The following is a 15,045-nucleotide window of genomic DNA, read 5'->3' as shown; positions in this document are numbered from 1 at the left end:
CACAAAGTGAGTTCTGCGTGTCCTTCATTTCCAGTTGATAGCCGTAGTGAGCTGAGCTGGCTCTTCACACATTTCAGAATAGCTACATGGTATGGCCACACTTGCTTTAGTGTCTTGGAATTTCCTTTGCATGTTTGAATCAGATTCTTTTCAATGCAAGCTAAGATTCTGAAGCATAAAACTACAGCAAAGGGCAAATTCCATGGGACTTTATTCAAATTTGTCATTGTAGAACATTAAACTTCAGCTACATTTGTGGCTTATACAATGCAATGACAAGAAAAATTGAATATAGCCTGTATATTTTCTATGTGCAACCCTGTAGCTAGAGGACACTTAATCTTTACTGTTGTGTTCTCTCTGAGACAGTACTCATTGCAAATGCCAGTTTCACACCATTGTTAGTATGTTTAAATCACCCAGCTTCTACATAATTCTACATAACTTTGCATGCTCAGGCAGTTTCCAGTGTAGCTGCCCCTTAGCAGTGGAGATACTGTATTGCACTAGGTAGAGCTGTTCCCCTTATCTGTTTCATTTGATAAAAGTTATCACACTGTAACATTACAAGCTTTATAAGATCTATCAGTATTGTAGGTACAATTCACAGAGCTGCTGATGCCACTGTTCTCAGTTGCAGAACTTGGTAGGACTAGTGCAGTTCATTAATCTTTTGGATGTTGGTACATAAATAATGCAATGTTAATTTGTAGTGCTCAGCAGTAACGAGCATGTGGTTGAACTTCCATCTGTGAGTCTGACTCAGTCTGAATACTGCCTCTATTTCTGAACTTGTTAAGATGGAGAATGGAGAACCAGTCCCCTTGATAATTGCAGCAGGCGGTGGTGGCAGGGCCTACAGGGCCAAAACAGACACATTTCATCCCGAAAGGCTGGAGAATGATTCCTCTGTTCCAGGGCTGAATGGAAATTCAGGAGCTGCAGGTATGGAAAGTTTGTTCTTTTTAAGAAAAATATTGTGAGTATTTGGTGCTCTCAGATTCAGTGGAGCTGATGTGCAGCTCATGAAAACACAGTCTGAGGAGCATGGAATTATAACAGATACATGTAGGATGTACCCACAATACAGAATATTTGGCCTAAATAAGGGTATCAACGATTGTATAGCCATAGCAATAGCAACGTTCTCCCAGAGTAATGTAGTACCTCTGATAAGCAAAGTTTGTTTTATTTTTTGGTTGTTGTTTTTTGTTTTTGTTTTGATGTGGGAGTTTTCTGAGACCATCCATCTCCTTGCACGATTTTGTGCTGTGTATACATACTCACAGTTTCCCTGGCTCATGCAGAAGAAGCACAATTACACACTCTGTGTAGAGACCTTGGACTGAACAATCTGCAAAGCTGAAAGTGAGTCAGTGGTATGTTGTATTTTGAGCAGGGCTGGGAAATGTTTTCACATCCATTTCAATAAATGCCTTTTGTTCCGTGTTAGAAATGACATAGGGATTTTTTTTTAAGTATTTTTTGTGAAGAGTAGGGGAAGGCTCTGTAAGCCAGTAACAAGTGGCTGGGGAGTAGGTAGGGATACCTTTTGACATTTTCCATTGGAAATACTAGTCCTTGCATAGTAGGTGAAAAGAGTTGCAGATGTTTAACACGGTCGAAAGCTCTAAAATGAGGTCACTGTAGCACTCTATTACAAGGACATCTTTTCTAACAAAGGAATGAGATTCTTACTTTCAGATGAGGTATTCTAAATGAGTGCTTGTTCTGCAGTTCCCTACAGCATTTTTTTTTACACAAAAATAACCTTTAGCTATGCCTTTTCTCTTCTCTTAACTGCAGGTGGTGGAGGTGGCTGGAATGATAACACTTCCTTCCTGTGGTCAGGAAAATCCTTGCTAGAAGGTGCTACTGGAGGAAGATCCTGCCCCCAGGCCATGAAGAAGTGGGGGTGGGAGACAAGAGGGGGTTTCGGAGGGGGTGGAGGGGGGTGCTCCTCAGGTGGAGGAGGCGGAGGATATATAGGTAAAGTGGCTTCATGTTCAAGGTGTCCCTTCCCCTCCTTTAGTGCTAATGATTAGCAAAAGGCTGATAGATATCTGATAGTTAATTCTCCTGTGGATAGCATATTTGATTATAGACTTTACGTATTAGTATGTCTGTGTGTTTCCTTTTTAGCACTAGATGAACATACGGCATTTAGCCTTTGAGCAAGCAGCCAGATGTCAGTCCTTCAGCTGTAATCCTGGTGTTGCACTCTGAAAGAATGTGCCATCAAGATCCTGCTGTGATTCTTGAGTACTAACCCATTTGGGGTTATAGCACTGAAGAAGCAGGAGCCACAGCCTGGGTGCTCCATTGCCAGCACCTGTATTTTGAGTATTTTGGTCCTGGAGACTGGCAGCCAGGCATATTTCTGCCAGGAGAAGGACGCAGCTTCTTCTTCCTCAGTCCTACGCAGGTGGTCTCCACTGTCCTTTGGTTCCTGGGCTCAGGCTGCCAGCCAGGACCCCTCTTAATAGTGACAGTGGTGTTGACTTCAGTCAACAAGGAACTAATTCCATGTGCTGTGGGTCTCAGGACAGCTGTCAGATGGCGTTATGTTGATTATAACTGGTGTGGACTGGGTTCAAGATCTCTACTAATCGTTAATCTCTTGGGCCACGTAGTTTCTTCAGCCATCTGCACTATGGTGGATGTTTTAACCCCTTGTTCTCCACAGCTTAAATCAAGTCCATGATAGGCTTGAAATCCTGAGAAGTAATGAGTTTAAATGATTAAGTGCATGTTTTGTATGAATGTTTCTGTGTAATGCTTCTTTTTCCAACAGAATGCCTTACATGATATAATTCTGATTTGCACTGAAGATGGTTAAAGATGAATAAAGATGTGTGGGGTGGGGGAATCTTTGCATGCTTTTAGTACAAAATATATGGCCCATACTATGCTTCTGCCACGTTCTATGTATTTCCCATACTTTGCTCCTGATATGTTCTATATGCTCAAGCACAAGTGAGCAACTCAAGTATAAATTCCTTCAGTCTCCATTCCTGGTGGACCACCCTGCTTTCAGGGTGCAAAGGAGAAGAAGGATATCAGATAATTTATTCCCTCTGCTGATGCAGTACTTACCTCTATCAACAAGGATACTGAACTAGCCTGTGAGCACTGGTGTTTTCCAGTCTGTTGGCCACATTAATATTGAGAAGGGCTTATATGTTTTCACAGCATCCAAATGGTTAAAGATGAACTTCCTCCCTTAGTTTGAAACAGTCTGCCTAAAACAGGACTAAGGGTGTAACAATCTGCAGGTGTAGCAATCTGCAGCTATTAAATTTCTTGAAGTTCTAGAGGTGGAAGTCCAGTGTTTCGTATCACAGTTCACTAAGTGTTCCCTATATGTTGAATACTTTGATTTATTCTCTTTTCTCATTTGGATGTCTCCCTAAATGTGCTGAAGCCATGCATGCTTATCTGTATTTTAGTGCTAACGAGCCTCAGTCTGTTAAGGTAACTTCTGGTTTGATGTAGGTGGAAATGCTGCAGAGGACAATGACCCAGAGATGGATGGGGAGGATGGTGTGTCCTTTATTAATCCAATTGGTACTTTATACACTCCAGCACTTAAAGGTATTCATGTTGGTCAGAAGTCTCTTTTAGTGAGTTTCTTCCATGTTAAGAATAGTTTGCATCTGTAGGACACTTTAAAAGCCTTTGGATACAGCTTAGTGTCATTCTGAACACGAGGGAGAAAGATTGCTTAACAAAGTCCAGTGAAGCATTTGCGCTTCCCAGAACTACTGCCACTCCAGTCTTCCCTAAGCCTGTTTGCCCAGAAGTCTGTGTGTAGGATGTGTTTTCAGTGCGTTCAGAAAATAACAAAAATATATATTTGATCAAAAAAATGTTTGCTTTAGAGCAGCCAGAAGTATGTTCAAATACAGACAGACTCTGGCCTGATAGATTCAGTCAAAGGGTTCTGAAAACGTTGCAGTGTTCTATCGCAGTGGGGGTAAGGACCAGGAAAGAGAAAACCTTTTTTCTTAGGCTTGGCAACAGCCTCCTTATTAACCGGGTAGAACTACCTGCTGAAAGAGGGCCAGTGCACCTCAGCTGCAGCGGGGCTCATTTAGCTGGACATTATTTTCCACATGAGAAAAGGACCAAGGGAACGATATGACTGATCTTTACAGTAATTAACTTGGCTTCTTTCATCCATTCCCTAGTGACAGAGGGGCATGGAGAGGTTGATATTAGGCTGCACCTTAACTGCAGTCACTGTGAGATGGACGAGTGCCGTGTTGATCCCGAGACTCAAAAAGTCATTTGCTTTTGTGAGCCGGGCACAGAATTGGCTGAGGACGGTGTGTCTTGTGTAGGTAAGTAGATGTAAGGGATAGGCTGATAGGGTATGAAACAGAAAATGAATGGTAAAAATCTGTAGATTTTTTAATTTCCATTTTTCTGCATGTAAACATGCAGAAAGTCTTATCTTTCTCTTTCTTAAAACTGGCTTTCTGTTGCATGTTACCTTCTTTCCTCTTGGTATTTGCTGAAGAGTTATTTTGCTAGAACACAGGCACATCAGTGCAGAGCTATAGTGCAAACAGCAGCGTCACTGGACTGCTTTATAGTATATGTTTGGCATACTGGGCAGCACTGAGTGTTGAGTCAAATTTTGTCTTCTAGAGACAAAGAGCAACATGTCTGTTTGCACTGATGCTTCCATTTTGCTCTGAAATCATGAACATATACTCACTGAAGGAATTTTCCAGCTAAACTTAACTTCCAGGACAGTCCTCTTAAGAAAACAACAACAAAAGTACAAGGTACAGAAGGGTGTAATTCCTGTAGACTTGGAAACATAAAGTGCATGTGCAGAATCTGTAAGAAATTCTGCATGAGGGATCTCTGAAGAAAACAGTACCTGTATTTGCTTTACTTGAGAAACTGAATGCTCTGAGTTCAGTTACTAGGTTTCCTTCATGTTCTTGCCCAGCTATTACAGCAAGTGATTCCAGGGTTTCAGGATCTTGCTCTCAGCTTTGTCATTGGTAAGGGAAAATCTTTCTGTTCTTTCACCATCCCCATCTGTAAAGTGAGTAAAAAGCGTGGTCATTTTGCTGGGTGAAGTGAACCTTAATAGACGGTCATTGAGAGGTCTGTGATCCAAGTGAGGATGCAGCCATGGAGTACTTTGTGCTGCACATGTTATCAGTTTTGTCTGCCTGGGTTAGACACATTTAGAAGATGATATATCGCAGTCCTCCTGCTTTTGCTCTGATTTGTCATTGATAGTGGCACTCTAGACCGGGCAATTTAATGTTCTTTCCATCTTTCCAGCTCCTGTCCCCAGCTTTTATGGTCTTGTTTTTATACCCAGAGAGTGCGTGTTAATTCCTTGATAGAAAACCATCCGTTTTAATGGATTGATATCAATTAATATCAGAAATAGAGAAGTGAAATAATGAGATATTTGAGGTCCTGATCCTGAGAGCTGATCATATCAGAGGTTGCTTCTACACTATAGGAGCAGCAGATGAGTAAATGGAGGGAAGAGCAGAAAAATCTGCCTGCAAAAAAAGTGAGTACTGAAAGATCATTTCAAATGTAATTCCTTTTTCTCATGCTTCTGTTACAGCTGAACCAGTGGTTCATCTCCCTCTCTCCTTGGTCTTGTCTGTAGTGACTTCAGCATTGGTTGCTGCCTTAATTTTGGCTTTTTCAGGAATCATGATTGGTGAGTGATTCTCTACGAATGGTATTTTCATATGAGGGCTGTATCTGAACCAAGAATAATTGGGCCCTGGGAGAAAAAAGGTTCAGGTTTTTAGCTACTGCTGTATTTAATGACACCTTCCCCCATGCACTCCTTAACGTCAGTTTTCTGTAGTTGTTTCTAACCACATTGACCAATTTGAGGAGGTTTCAGTTACTGAGTGCATCTTTTAAGAGATATTATTGCTTTTGTTGTGGTGTAAAGCTGCCAGGACAGAAGTGTCACTGGTTTTGTGAGAGCTGTTGGTGCTTAATATCTAAAAACTATTTGTGTGCCTACGTACAGATTTAACAATTTCCAATGAGATTTCACGGATATCAGTGAAGTGGTTCAAGGAATATAAAACGATTTTAAACTGATTTCAAATTTAGTCCAATTCTGTTGTTTAGAAACAGTGGAAGTTTTGCAAAATAAATAAATTTTATGTACAATATTTTATTCTGAGGTAACAGTTTAGTCTATCCTTTTTGAACAATGTGATGCAATAATTTATTTCAGGCTTTTAGTCACTTCTACATGATTTAGAGAAGTTGATTATAGCAAGAGTCTCTCAAGATTGGATTTGGCTAAACTAAACTAAACAGGACAAAAGAAAAACCTCAAATCTGTGAAATCAGAGATTTCTGCAAGTGAAATTCATTTTACTTTTTCCAAGCAGTTTTTGAGCAAGCCTGCTTCTTTATAACATATGTAAATCAAAGGTTTTTGGATAACTTCAGATTCCCTTTTCAATCTGTAATTATTTGATGTGCAGAAATGTGAGTGGTCACTGTTTGTTTCGATTCACTGGAATTTGACCATGCATCTAATTCCAGTGAGATGTGCAGCACAGAGCTACTGTTGTCTTCCAAAGGGAATATGTGTCTCTGGTTTACTGTTTTCTCTACATTTAGTGTATCGTCGGAAACACCAGGAACTACAAGCCATGCAGATGGAGTTACAGAGCCCAGAATATAAACTAAGCAAGCTGCGTACCTCCACTATTATGACAGACTATAATCCCAACTACTGCTTTGCAGGAAAGACCACATCCATTAGTGACCTCAAAGAGGTGCCTCGCAAAAACATCTCCCTCATCCGGTAAATTCATCTTTGCCTTCCCTATGCCCCATGTTGTATACTGACATATGCTGGCTCTCTTACACAGGTTTGAACTCATGTAGGCGCATGCAAATACTCACACACTTTCAGACTCATGCCCCTTCTCACTAGAAAGATAATAAATCTGCAGTAGTTAGGTTTATGTGGAATGGATTAGACTTCGGCTGTCTCCTTAACCTTTTACAGGTGCAGTGTTAATCTTCTAGAATCATGAAAGGAACTGAAGAGTCATCACGAGTAATTTGGACACATCTTTTGCAGACTTGGAATGAATGGCCAATTTCCAGCATTAACAGATGAAATGCTAGGAAGCCTAAGGCTTGTAGGGCACTCTTTGGGACCTTTGGTATAGAGAATGACATCTTTAAATACAGTAGGAGAAAAAGTAATGGGTTTGAGGCTGCAAGATAGAATTAAAAAGACAGCAATATAAAGTGAGCAGGATAGACAGGTCTAGGTCAGAACTTCTGTAAAGTTGGAAATAGTCTCCTACAGAAGACTTGAAAATTCAGAATTCTTTCCCACCCTGCTCTGTTTGTGCTGTGCAGTGCACACCACTGGTGAATGTGACATTACTCTGGTACCATGTTTGTTAAACAAAAATCCAAGAAGTAGGAGCAGAAAGTAGAGCTTGGATGATAGGGGACCTTATGGAGCTAAAAAAGATGATGCTCAGAGTAGCCCATGCAGTCTGCAATGCATTGCAGACATATCACATTCTTATCACGTTCCCCTCTACCTGCAGATCTTGCTGTACTGCATCTGGAAGTTTCTGGTGTAACCCTCTGTAACTTTACCCTCTGTTGCTGCTGCTGTTGTCACTTGGGCTCTGAAAGAATGTTTGAAGTGTGACAAGCTGCAGAGAGCAAAGGATGCAGCTGGGAATTGATGGGGCTGGGAAGTTTTGCTTTTGGGGAGGTGGGTGAGTTATGAGCTGTAGAGATCTGTTTTATATCCTTAGTTTGTAATAAGTTGGTCAGGCAGAGCAGACAATGGTGTCTCAAGCTGATACCTACAAAATGTTATTAAAGAAGTGGTAGAGTCACAGGCAGCGCAAGTCCTCACTGTTGTTTCACTGCTCTCAACAGAGTAGATTGCTCTTAGCAGCACCTGCTTGAACTAGGAGGGCAACGGCCCATGCAAATACAGTCCACATCAGACCGGAGGACACTCAGTGCAACTCTGAGGTCAGACCTGGCACTACCAGGAAAGTGCTTGTTGTAGAAGAGAGCCTTAGTGAAAGCCCCCCTTTTTTTTTTCCCTGCATCCTTCATCAAAATAAAACTATAAGTTTCATAATATGATCAGTGACAGTAACAATTCTCAGCATGAACTCCTAGAGCTTTACAAAGTGCTGTCATCACTATTTATTTACCCAGAATCACAAACCAAACAAGGGAAAGATCCTTAATTTAAAATTCAGGTCCTTTGAGAACCATTGTGCTTCCTAGTTTCTTGTTCAATGTTTTCTTTAGTACTGATGCATAAACATGGGAACTATTATGCTTAGGGTGTGCAAATGACAAGGCTGAAGACCTGTCTTTATTGACCTGTCGTGGAGAACCCACCACTATAGCACTGGCACCAAAGCAGCAGAAAGTGCTACCCATTACATTCTGTAGTGCCAGCAGTTCGATTTCACTGGGGACAGTTCCTTTCTGAGGATTGTTTTTCCTACCAGTTAAAGACATTGTGGGTCCAGGAAAGATTATATCAAGGTCCCATCTGCTGCGTAGTATAAGGAGAATTATCAGAAATAACAGTGCCAACATCCAGTTCTGCCTGTTTTGCTGCCATGAAAACTCTGACCCCATTCTGTGAGCTGTGACCACAGCATTATAACGTGTGTTCTCTGTAGTAATACCTTCTTGTCTTCTCTGGTCTGTCCAGGGGTTTGGGCCACGGAGCCTTTGGTGAGGTATATGAAGGTCAGGTGGCAGGGATCCCCAGCGACCCCACTCCCTTGCAGGTGGCTGTGAAAGTAAGTGACAGTGTATGAGTTATCATGATGGTTTCATGCACCTTCCACCTAAGAGTCCCAATGCATTATACAAATGAAGACAGATTAAACATTTCTGTAGCACTGAAGGATGTGTTTAGAAAGGTTGCTGTCCTATTGCAACACTTCCATCCATCATAGTGATGGTACAACTTGTCACATATGGGCTTTCTATAAAAAGAGGTTGATTGTAAGTAGTTAAGTAGACAAAGATTTCCTATACAGCTGCAGTAGACTACAAGAATGAGAAACAAGTCCACCCTCTGTCCATTCTCTGCATGCTCTTCCTGGTGTGGTAACCTGTCCAAAGTCTTTGAGTCAGAGGGACAGAAGTCTTAATTTGGCCAAGAGCAGCTGGCATATACATCAAAGAGGCTGTAGGCAGGAGTCTTTCCATTACAGGATGGATATGCACTGGGTAGCTAAAGCTATATGCATAGCTAAATCCTAAGGGACACTGGTAGGGTACTTCAGTCCTTCAGAAGCTTGGCTAGCTTGTTTTCTCCTAGACGTTATATAACAGCATAATCCTATTGCTGGTTATAGCTCCTAGTTTTGCTGGGAGGTAGTGGTATTGAACTATCTGAGAGCTCAGGAGCTATGGTCTCATTCCTCCTCCTCTACACAGTAGAGTCCCATATATCAGCACTGTTCCCTTTGCACTCTGTTGTATTTCCTGCACTGGTAGGAGGATGACAGTGTGATTGATGGATAATGCATCCTGATCTTTATCTTTCAACATGCTTCACGGTCTAGTTTATAATGGTCTAGCTATTATTAGAGTGAGGTTTCTTTTGGAGAAACAAGGATCACTGCAAAAGATGTTAGTGCTTCTGATTGTGTCAGGTGTTCTACAGCTGTCAGTTTAAACATCTCCTTGTCAACCTGTTCTTTCTTTTTCAGACGTTGCCAGAAGTGTGTTCAGAGCAAGATGAGCTGGACTTCCTCATGGAAGCTCTCATTATTAGGTGTGTATGAACAAAATGAACAAAGACTTTTATAGGCCTGCAAAGCCCAGCACTATAAGAAAAAAAAGGTGCTTTGAGAGGTGATGTCCACAGTGATCCATATTTTACAGTAGGGGTAGGCATTACTTTCCTATTCTATTCTTACAAATGAAGAAACTAAGGGACCAGATGATTAAGGGCAACATTTTCACAAAGGTCCACACTAGTTTTCCTTATCCAAATTCAAAAACTTTAGGCCCGGTTTTCAGAATTGATAATAAGATCATAGAAACATAGAAGCATAGAGTCATAGAATGGCCTGGGTTGGAAAGGACCTCAGGAACCATCTAGTTCCAGCCCCCTTGCCATACACAGGGACACCACCCACTAGATCAGGTTGCTCAGGGCCTCATCTAGCCTGGTCTTCAACACTTCCAGGGATGGGGCATCCCCAACCTCTCTGGGCAACCTGTTCCAGTGCCTCACTGCCCTCTGAGTGAAAAATGTCCTTCTAACCTCTAATGGTTATGTCCTTCTAACCTCTGGAAAACCATTCCCCCTTGTCTTATCATTATCTACCCAAGGAAAGAGTCCTTCTTCCTTTTTATAAACCCCCTTTAGGTACTGAAAAGCAGCAATGAGGTCACCCCAGAGCCTTCTCTTCCTTAGGCTGAACAGCCCCAGCTCTCTCAGCCTTTCTTTATAGGAGAGGTGCTCCAGCCCCTTGATCATCTTTGTGGCCCTCCTCTGCACCCGCTCTAACAGCTCCACATCCTTCTTGTGCTGGGGGCTCTAGATTTCTCTTAGAGACCAGAGCATGAAGAAAAAACAAACCTCTGGAGTTTTGGTTTGACTGTGAAGAGATGCCATTGACACAATGCTGCTGTCATTTCATATGTCAGTGACTGTGTCCTAGAATCCAAGGAAATAGTTCCCTATCACATTAAGGCCTGGAGAAATTAGGAACAATTAGCACTAGGCCTTGAGGAATATCCCTTCAATAAGCTGATCCCTGTATCAGTATGTTATTTGGAACAATTTTGCCCTATCCCAGCTTCTACCCCAGGAGAGGGAATGCAGGGATAAACTCTTAACAGATATTTTCTGCTTTGTATGACCCACAAATCTTGCTGTAGCACAAAAAGGATGCAAAATATAGGAAGCCACTCCTTCAATCCACTCCTCCTCCAATCACCATTTCTGCACTGTGTAGACAGGCGGATTGCAAGGGTAGCACTTTGCCTTTATTCTGTTACTATGCCTTTGGGATTTGTTACTTATTCTGAAAACAAACACACAAACAAACAGAAAAAAACACACACAATTCCCCACAGCAAAATATTTTGATTATTTTCTATAATTGTGCTTTTTGAATCAAAGCTGATCCATTATTGAGCCTCCCTGTCTCCGCAGCAAGTTCAATCATCAGAATATTGTGCGCTGTATTGGAGTGAGCTTGCAGGCACTGCCCCGTTTCATCCTGCTAGAGCTTATGGCTGGAGGCGACCTAAAATCGTTCCTGAGAGAGACACGGCCTAGACCGGTAAGAAAATTGAATTGTATTTAGTAAGTTGATGACACAAGGCAAATAGGTAACTATAAAAGGACTGATCCATGCAGCTACTATTTCCCAGCATTTTAGAGAGTCAGAGTTTTTTATTACTAGAAGGCTAATCTGGAGGCAGGATATTGTCTATATCTGTCATATAGGAAACAAGTGTTGTTGGGGTTACACAGAGGAGCCTCATGCCTGGCCTTTGCTAGATAGCATTGCAGACGCTATCTAAAGAATAAAATCAAAATCTTATATACATATATATGTATATATAGATATATATACATATTTTAAACTCTGCTCTTACCTACCTGTGGATGTGATTGCTGAGCCACTTTTCATCATCTATCAGCGGTCATGGTCAACTGGAGAGGTCCCGGATGACCAGAGACTTGCTAATGTGAAGCCCATCTATAAGAAGGGCAGCAAGGAGGACCCGGGGAACTACAGGCCTGTCAGCCTGACCTCGATGCCAGGGAAGGTTGTGGAACAGGTCATCCTGAGTGCAATCACACAGCATGTGCAAGACAACTGGGGGATCAGGCCCAGCCAGCATGAAAGGCAAGTCCTGCCTGACCAACCTCATCTCCTTCTATGACCAGGTGACTGCCTGGTGGATGAGGGAAAGGCTGCTGACATAGTACACCTAGACTTCAGCAGGGCCTTTGGCACGGTCTCCCACAGTATTCTCCTGGAGAAGCTGGTAGCCCATGGCTTGGGCAGGTACACTCTGTGCTGGGGTAAAAGCTGGCTGGATGGCCGGGCCCAGAGAGTGGTGGTGAACAGAGGGAAATCCAGCGGGTGACCGGTCACCTGTGGTGTTCCCCAGGGGTCTGTGTTGGGGCCCATCCTCTTTCATATATTTATTGATGATTTGGACGAGGGAATTGAGTGCACCCTCAGTAAGTTTGCAGTGACACCAAGCTGGGGGGAAGTGTCGATCTGCTGGAAAGTAGGAAGGCCCTGCAGAGGGACCTGGACAGGTTGGGTCAATGGGCAGAGGTCAGTGGGATGAGGTTCAACATGGCCAAGTGCTGGGGCCTGCCCGTTGGCCACAACAACCCCATGCAGCGCTACAGGCTTGGGGCAGAGTGGCTGGAAAGCTGTGCAGAGGAAAAGGATCTGGGGGTGCTGGTTGATGCTCGCCTGAACATGAGCCAGCAGTGTGCCCAGGTGGCCAAGAAGGCCAACGGCATCCTGGCTGTGTCAGGGATGGTGCAGCCAGCAGGAGCAGGGAGGTGATCATCCCCCTGTACTCTGCTCTGGTGAGGCCGCACCTCGAGTGCTGTGTTCAGCTTTGGGCCTCTCACTACAAGAAGGACATCAAGGCCCTGGAACGTGTCCAGAGAAGGGCTATGAAGCTGGTGAAGGGTCTGGAAAACAAGACTTACGAGGAGCAGCTGAGGGAACTGGGGTTATTTAGCCTGGAGAAGAGGAAGCTCAGGGGAGACCTCATTGCTCTCTGCAACTACCTGAAAGGAAGCTGTGGGGAACTGGGGGTCGGCCTCTTCTCACAGGTAACTAGTGACAGGACTAGAGGGAATGGCCTCAAGTTGCAGTTGCAGCTGGGAGGTTTAGGTTGGAAATTAGGAGACATTTCTTCTCAGAAAGAATGGCTAGGCATTGGGATGGCTTGCCCAACACAATTCAAGTCACTCATGTGGAAAATTGTCAGTTTATGACAGCCAGGCCTACTGTAAGTTTCAGATTCAAGCTTCTCCATGGGTCCAGAAAAACCCAGCCCTGAGGGGTTTCTCCATTCCATTTGTAATGAAGTTCATATCCATTACAGGATATCTCCATCCCTCTCTTCTGGATAGAGGCAGTCCTGGTATTTCCAGAGATGCCTGAAATAGGAGCATTGCAGAATTGTCCATTCTAAGAAGTTCAATGCCAGTTTTTCTCACTCATAGCAAAGCAATCAAAGAACAATTCTGGAAGATAAATCCTAGTTTCCTGTTGTGTTGTGCAGCCTGTTGCACAGAGCAGTGGTTACAGTGAACAATACACAGAATTTCATTCACCTTTTGCAAGATTTAGCTGCCAAAGGAAGGTGTCACATCAGTGACACATTAGTGCTTCTAACATGCCCCCTGCTCTGAGCACTGTCCATTCATCTAGGGAGCAAAAGATGTAAACAGCTGTGAAGTGAATTCTTTGCTGCCTCAAGGCTGCATCTCTTGCAAAATAAATCCAAACCCTTCATTTTTCAAACAAATTACATGGCTAAAGCATCCTTGCCTGGGCAGTCACATCTGTTTTAGCAACATAAAAGGTGGAAGAAATTCATCCAAGGAGGGAGAGAGGAAGGAAAAGAAAAAGAAAGAGGGAGAGAAAAGCTACGTTGGTCAAATCAGCTTGTGTTTTCAAGGTACAGGCTGCCTTGCAGCATAGCTCAGGTCTGCAGTTGATTACGCAGTAAAGAACGGGGATTTTTGCTCAGCTTTCACTTCAGGTTTTTGAGCCTTGCTCAGATGTAGAGGAATGGGTAGTCTGAGGTATTCATTTCCCCTTGGTTGTTCCCTGAAGGGTGGGGGGGTGGGAGGGGAAGGCACCGGCATCCTCTGTTCCTGTAGCTCTGTTGGAGCTGGTGAGTCACTTCAACTCAGAGAGGTGAAAAGACGATTCTTCCCTCCCCCAGACAGTGTTTGGTGGGTGGGGGAGAGGCTTTCATGTTTTAGGAAATGGTTATGCTGCATAAAAGGGGGGGGGGGGACGGGGGGACACAATAGTCCAGACTTTTAAAGAATCACTTAAGCATATATGTATGCAGTGAAGTATGCTGAGTAAACAATAACATGTAGGCAGGTGATATGTAGTCATTTTGTTTTATGACACCACAGAAAAAAACAAGCTTTGTTTATTTCAATTATTTCATTAGTCAAGCACTGAGGCCAGGTCTTTCCTAACCTCTTAAGAAAACATGAGGACTTTTTTTTTTAGGTTTAGATAATGTCCAGTGTTTAGCTATTGCCTGCAGAGCTTGCTGCAGAGCATGGACTTATTTTCAGTCCCAGTTATTGGTGCTTTAGAGCAAGTGGCTCAGCACCACATCATTCTGAGTAGTTTCTTTACAACTACAGCAGACAGGCTGGTAGATCCAGCAGTCTCTATTACTGGAGAACTGGTGCTGGCTTGTTCATCAGTAGGAGAGACCCATGCACAAGTGTGCCTTTTGAGCACTGGGCAGAATGATAAGTGTCAACAGAGAGAGGGTGGGAGAGGTTTGCTTAGTCAAATATCTAAGGCCCCAGATAAACACTTACCAGGCAAATGGCTGCTGTGGAATAAGCAATCACTGCCACCCAGCTGTTTGTTGTCTGCCCTCTGGCAGAATTAGTTCCCTCCTCCCCCACAGGATTGGCCACAGGGATCACTGGTTAACACCTCAGAGCAGAAGCTGGTGGTTTGGTTTCAGCCCACTATGTGAGCTGTTGCTCAGCCTGCCCTTTTCACAAAAGCACCTGTCCCCTGCTGGCTAAGGCCATAGACTTCATCAGAGGCAGAGGCAGTTAGCAGCCCTCATCTTCCATAGCCATTGGCTAAGCAAACCTGTGTCAATGCTCTGAGGGGCAAGATAAAACCTACACGGATGTGTAGGAGGGAAAGAGTAAATGTGACTCATGCCATTATACAAAATGTCATTCTCAATGTTGAAGGTGACTTCAGAGAAGAACTAGAAATGATATAAGGAAAGTGT

The 15,045-nt window shown here is 43.2% G+C and overlaps 1 protein-coding gene and 1 long non-coding RNA gene across 4 annotated transcripts in view; one reads left to right on the top strand and one right to left on the bottom strand.

The window, feature by feature from the left end:
- The window catches only part of ALK (ALK receptor tyrosine kinase), a 282,098-nt gene that overhangs the window by 253,744 nt on the left and 13,309 nt on the right, over nucleotides 1-15,045 (top strand). The window contains exons 15-23 of one of the 3 annotated variants that reach the window (XM_084514520.1): nucleotides 801-945; nucleotides 1,807-1,869; nucleotides 3,496-3,594; nucleotides 4,191-4,343; nucleotides 5,606-5,704; nucleotides 6,637-6,823; nucleotides 8,735-8,825; nucleotides 9,747-9,811; nucleotides 11,204-11,333. In XM_084514520.1, the coding sequence (XP_084370646.1) occupies nucleotides 801-945; nucleotides 1,807-1,869; nucleotides 3,496-3,594; nucleotides 4,191-4,343; nucleotides 5,606-5,704; nucleotides 6,637-6,823; nucleotides 8,735-8,825; nucleotides 9,747-9,811; nucleotides 11,204-11,333 (1,032 nt within the window). Of the gene's footprint in view, nucleotides 1-800; nucleotides 946-1,806; nucleotides 1,990-3,495; nucleotides 3,595-4,190; nucleotides 4,344-5,605; nucleotides 5,705-6,636; nucleotides 6,824-8,734; nucleotides 8,826-9,746; nucleotides 9,812-11,203; nucleotides 11,334-15,045 lie in introns of those variants that run through there. The other 2 variants (XM_084514519.1, XM_084514521.1) reach the window with 2 other exon arrangements.
- On the bottom strand, nucleotides 194-14,684 carry LOC311434358. The gene is made up of 4 exons (XR_014691420.1): nucleotides 14,612-14,684; nucleotides 8,709-8,817; nucleotides 4,892-5,055; nucleotides 194-939 (listed from the first exon to the last, which is right to left on the bottom strand). It is a non-coding gene; the product is annotated as an uncharacterized lncRNA (long non-coding RNA).

Source organism: Aythya ferina (genome assembly GCF_964211825.1).
Source record: "Aythya ferina genome assembly, chromosome: 3".
NCBI classification, from domain to species: domain Eukaryota; kingdom Metazoa; phylum Chordata; class Aves; order Anseriformes; family Anatidae; genus Aythya; species Aythya ferina.
The sequence above is the reverse complement of the archived record's forward strand: the minus strand, read 5'-3'. Positions and strand labels throughout refer to the sequence as shown.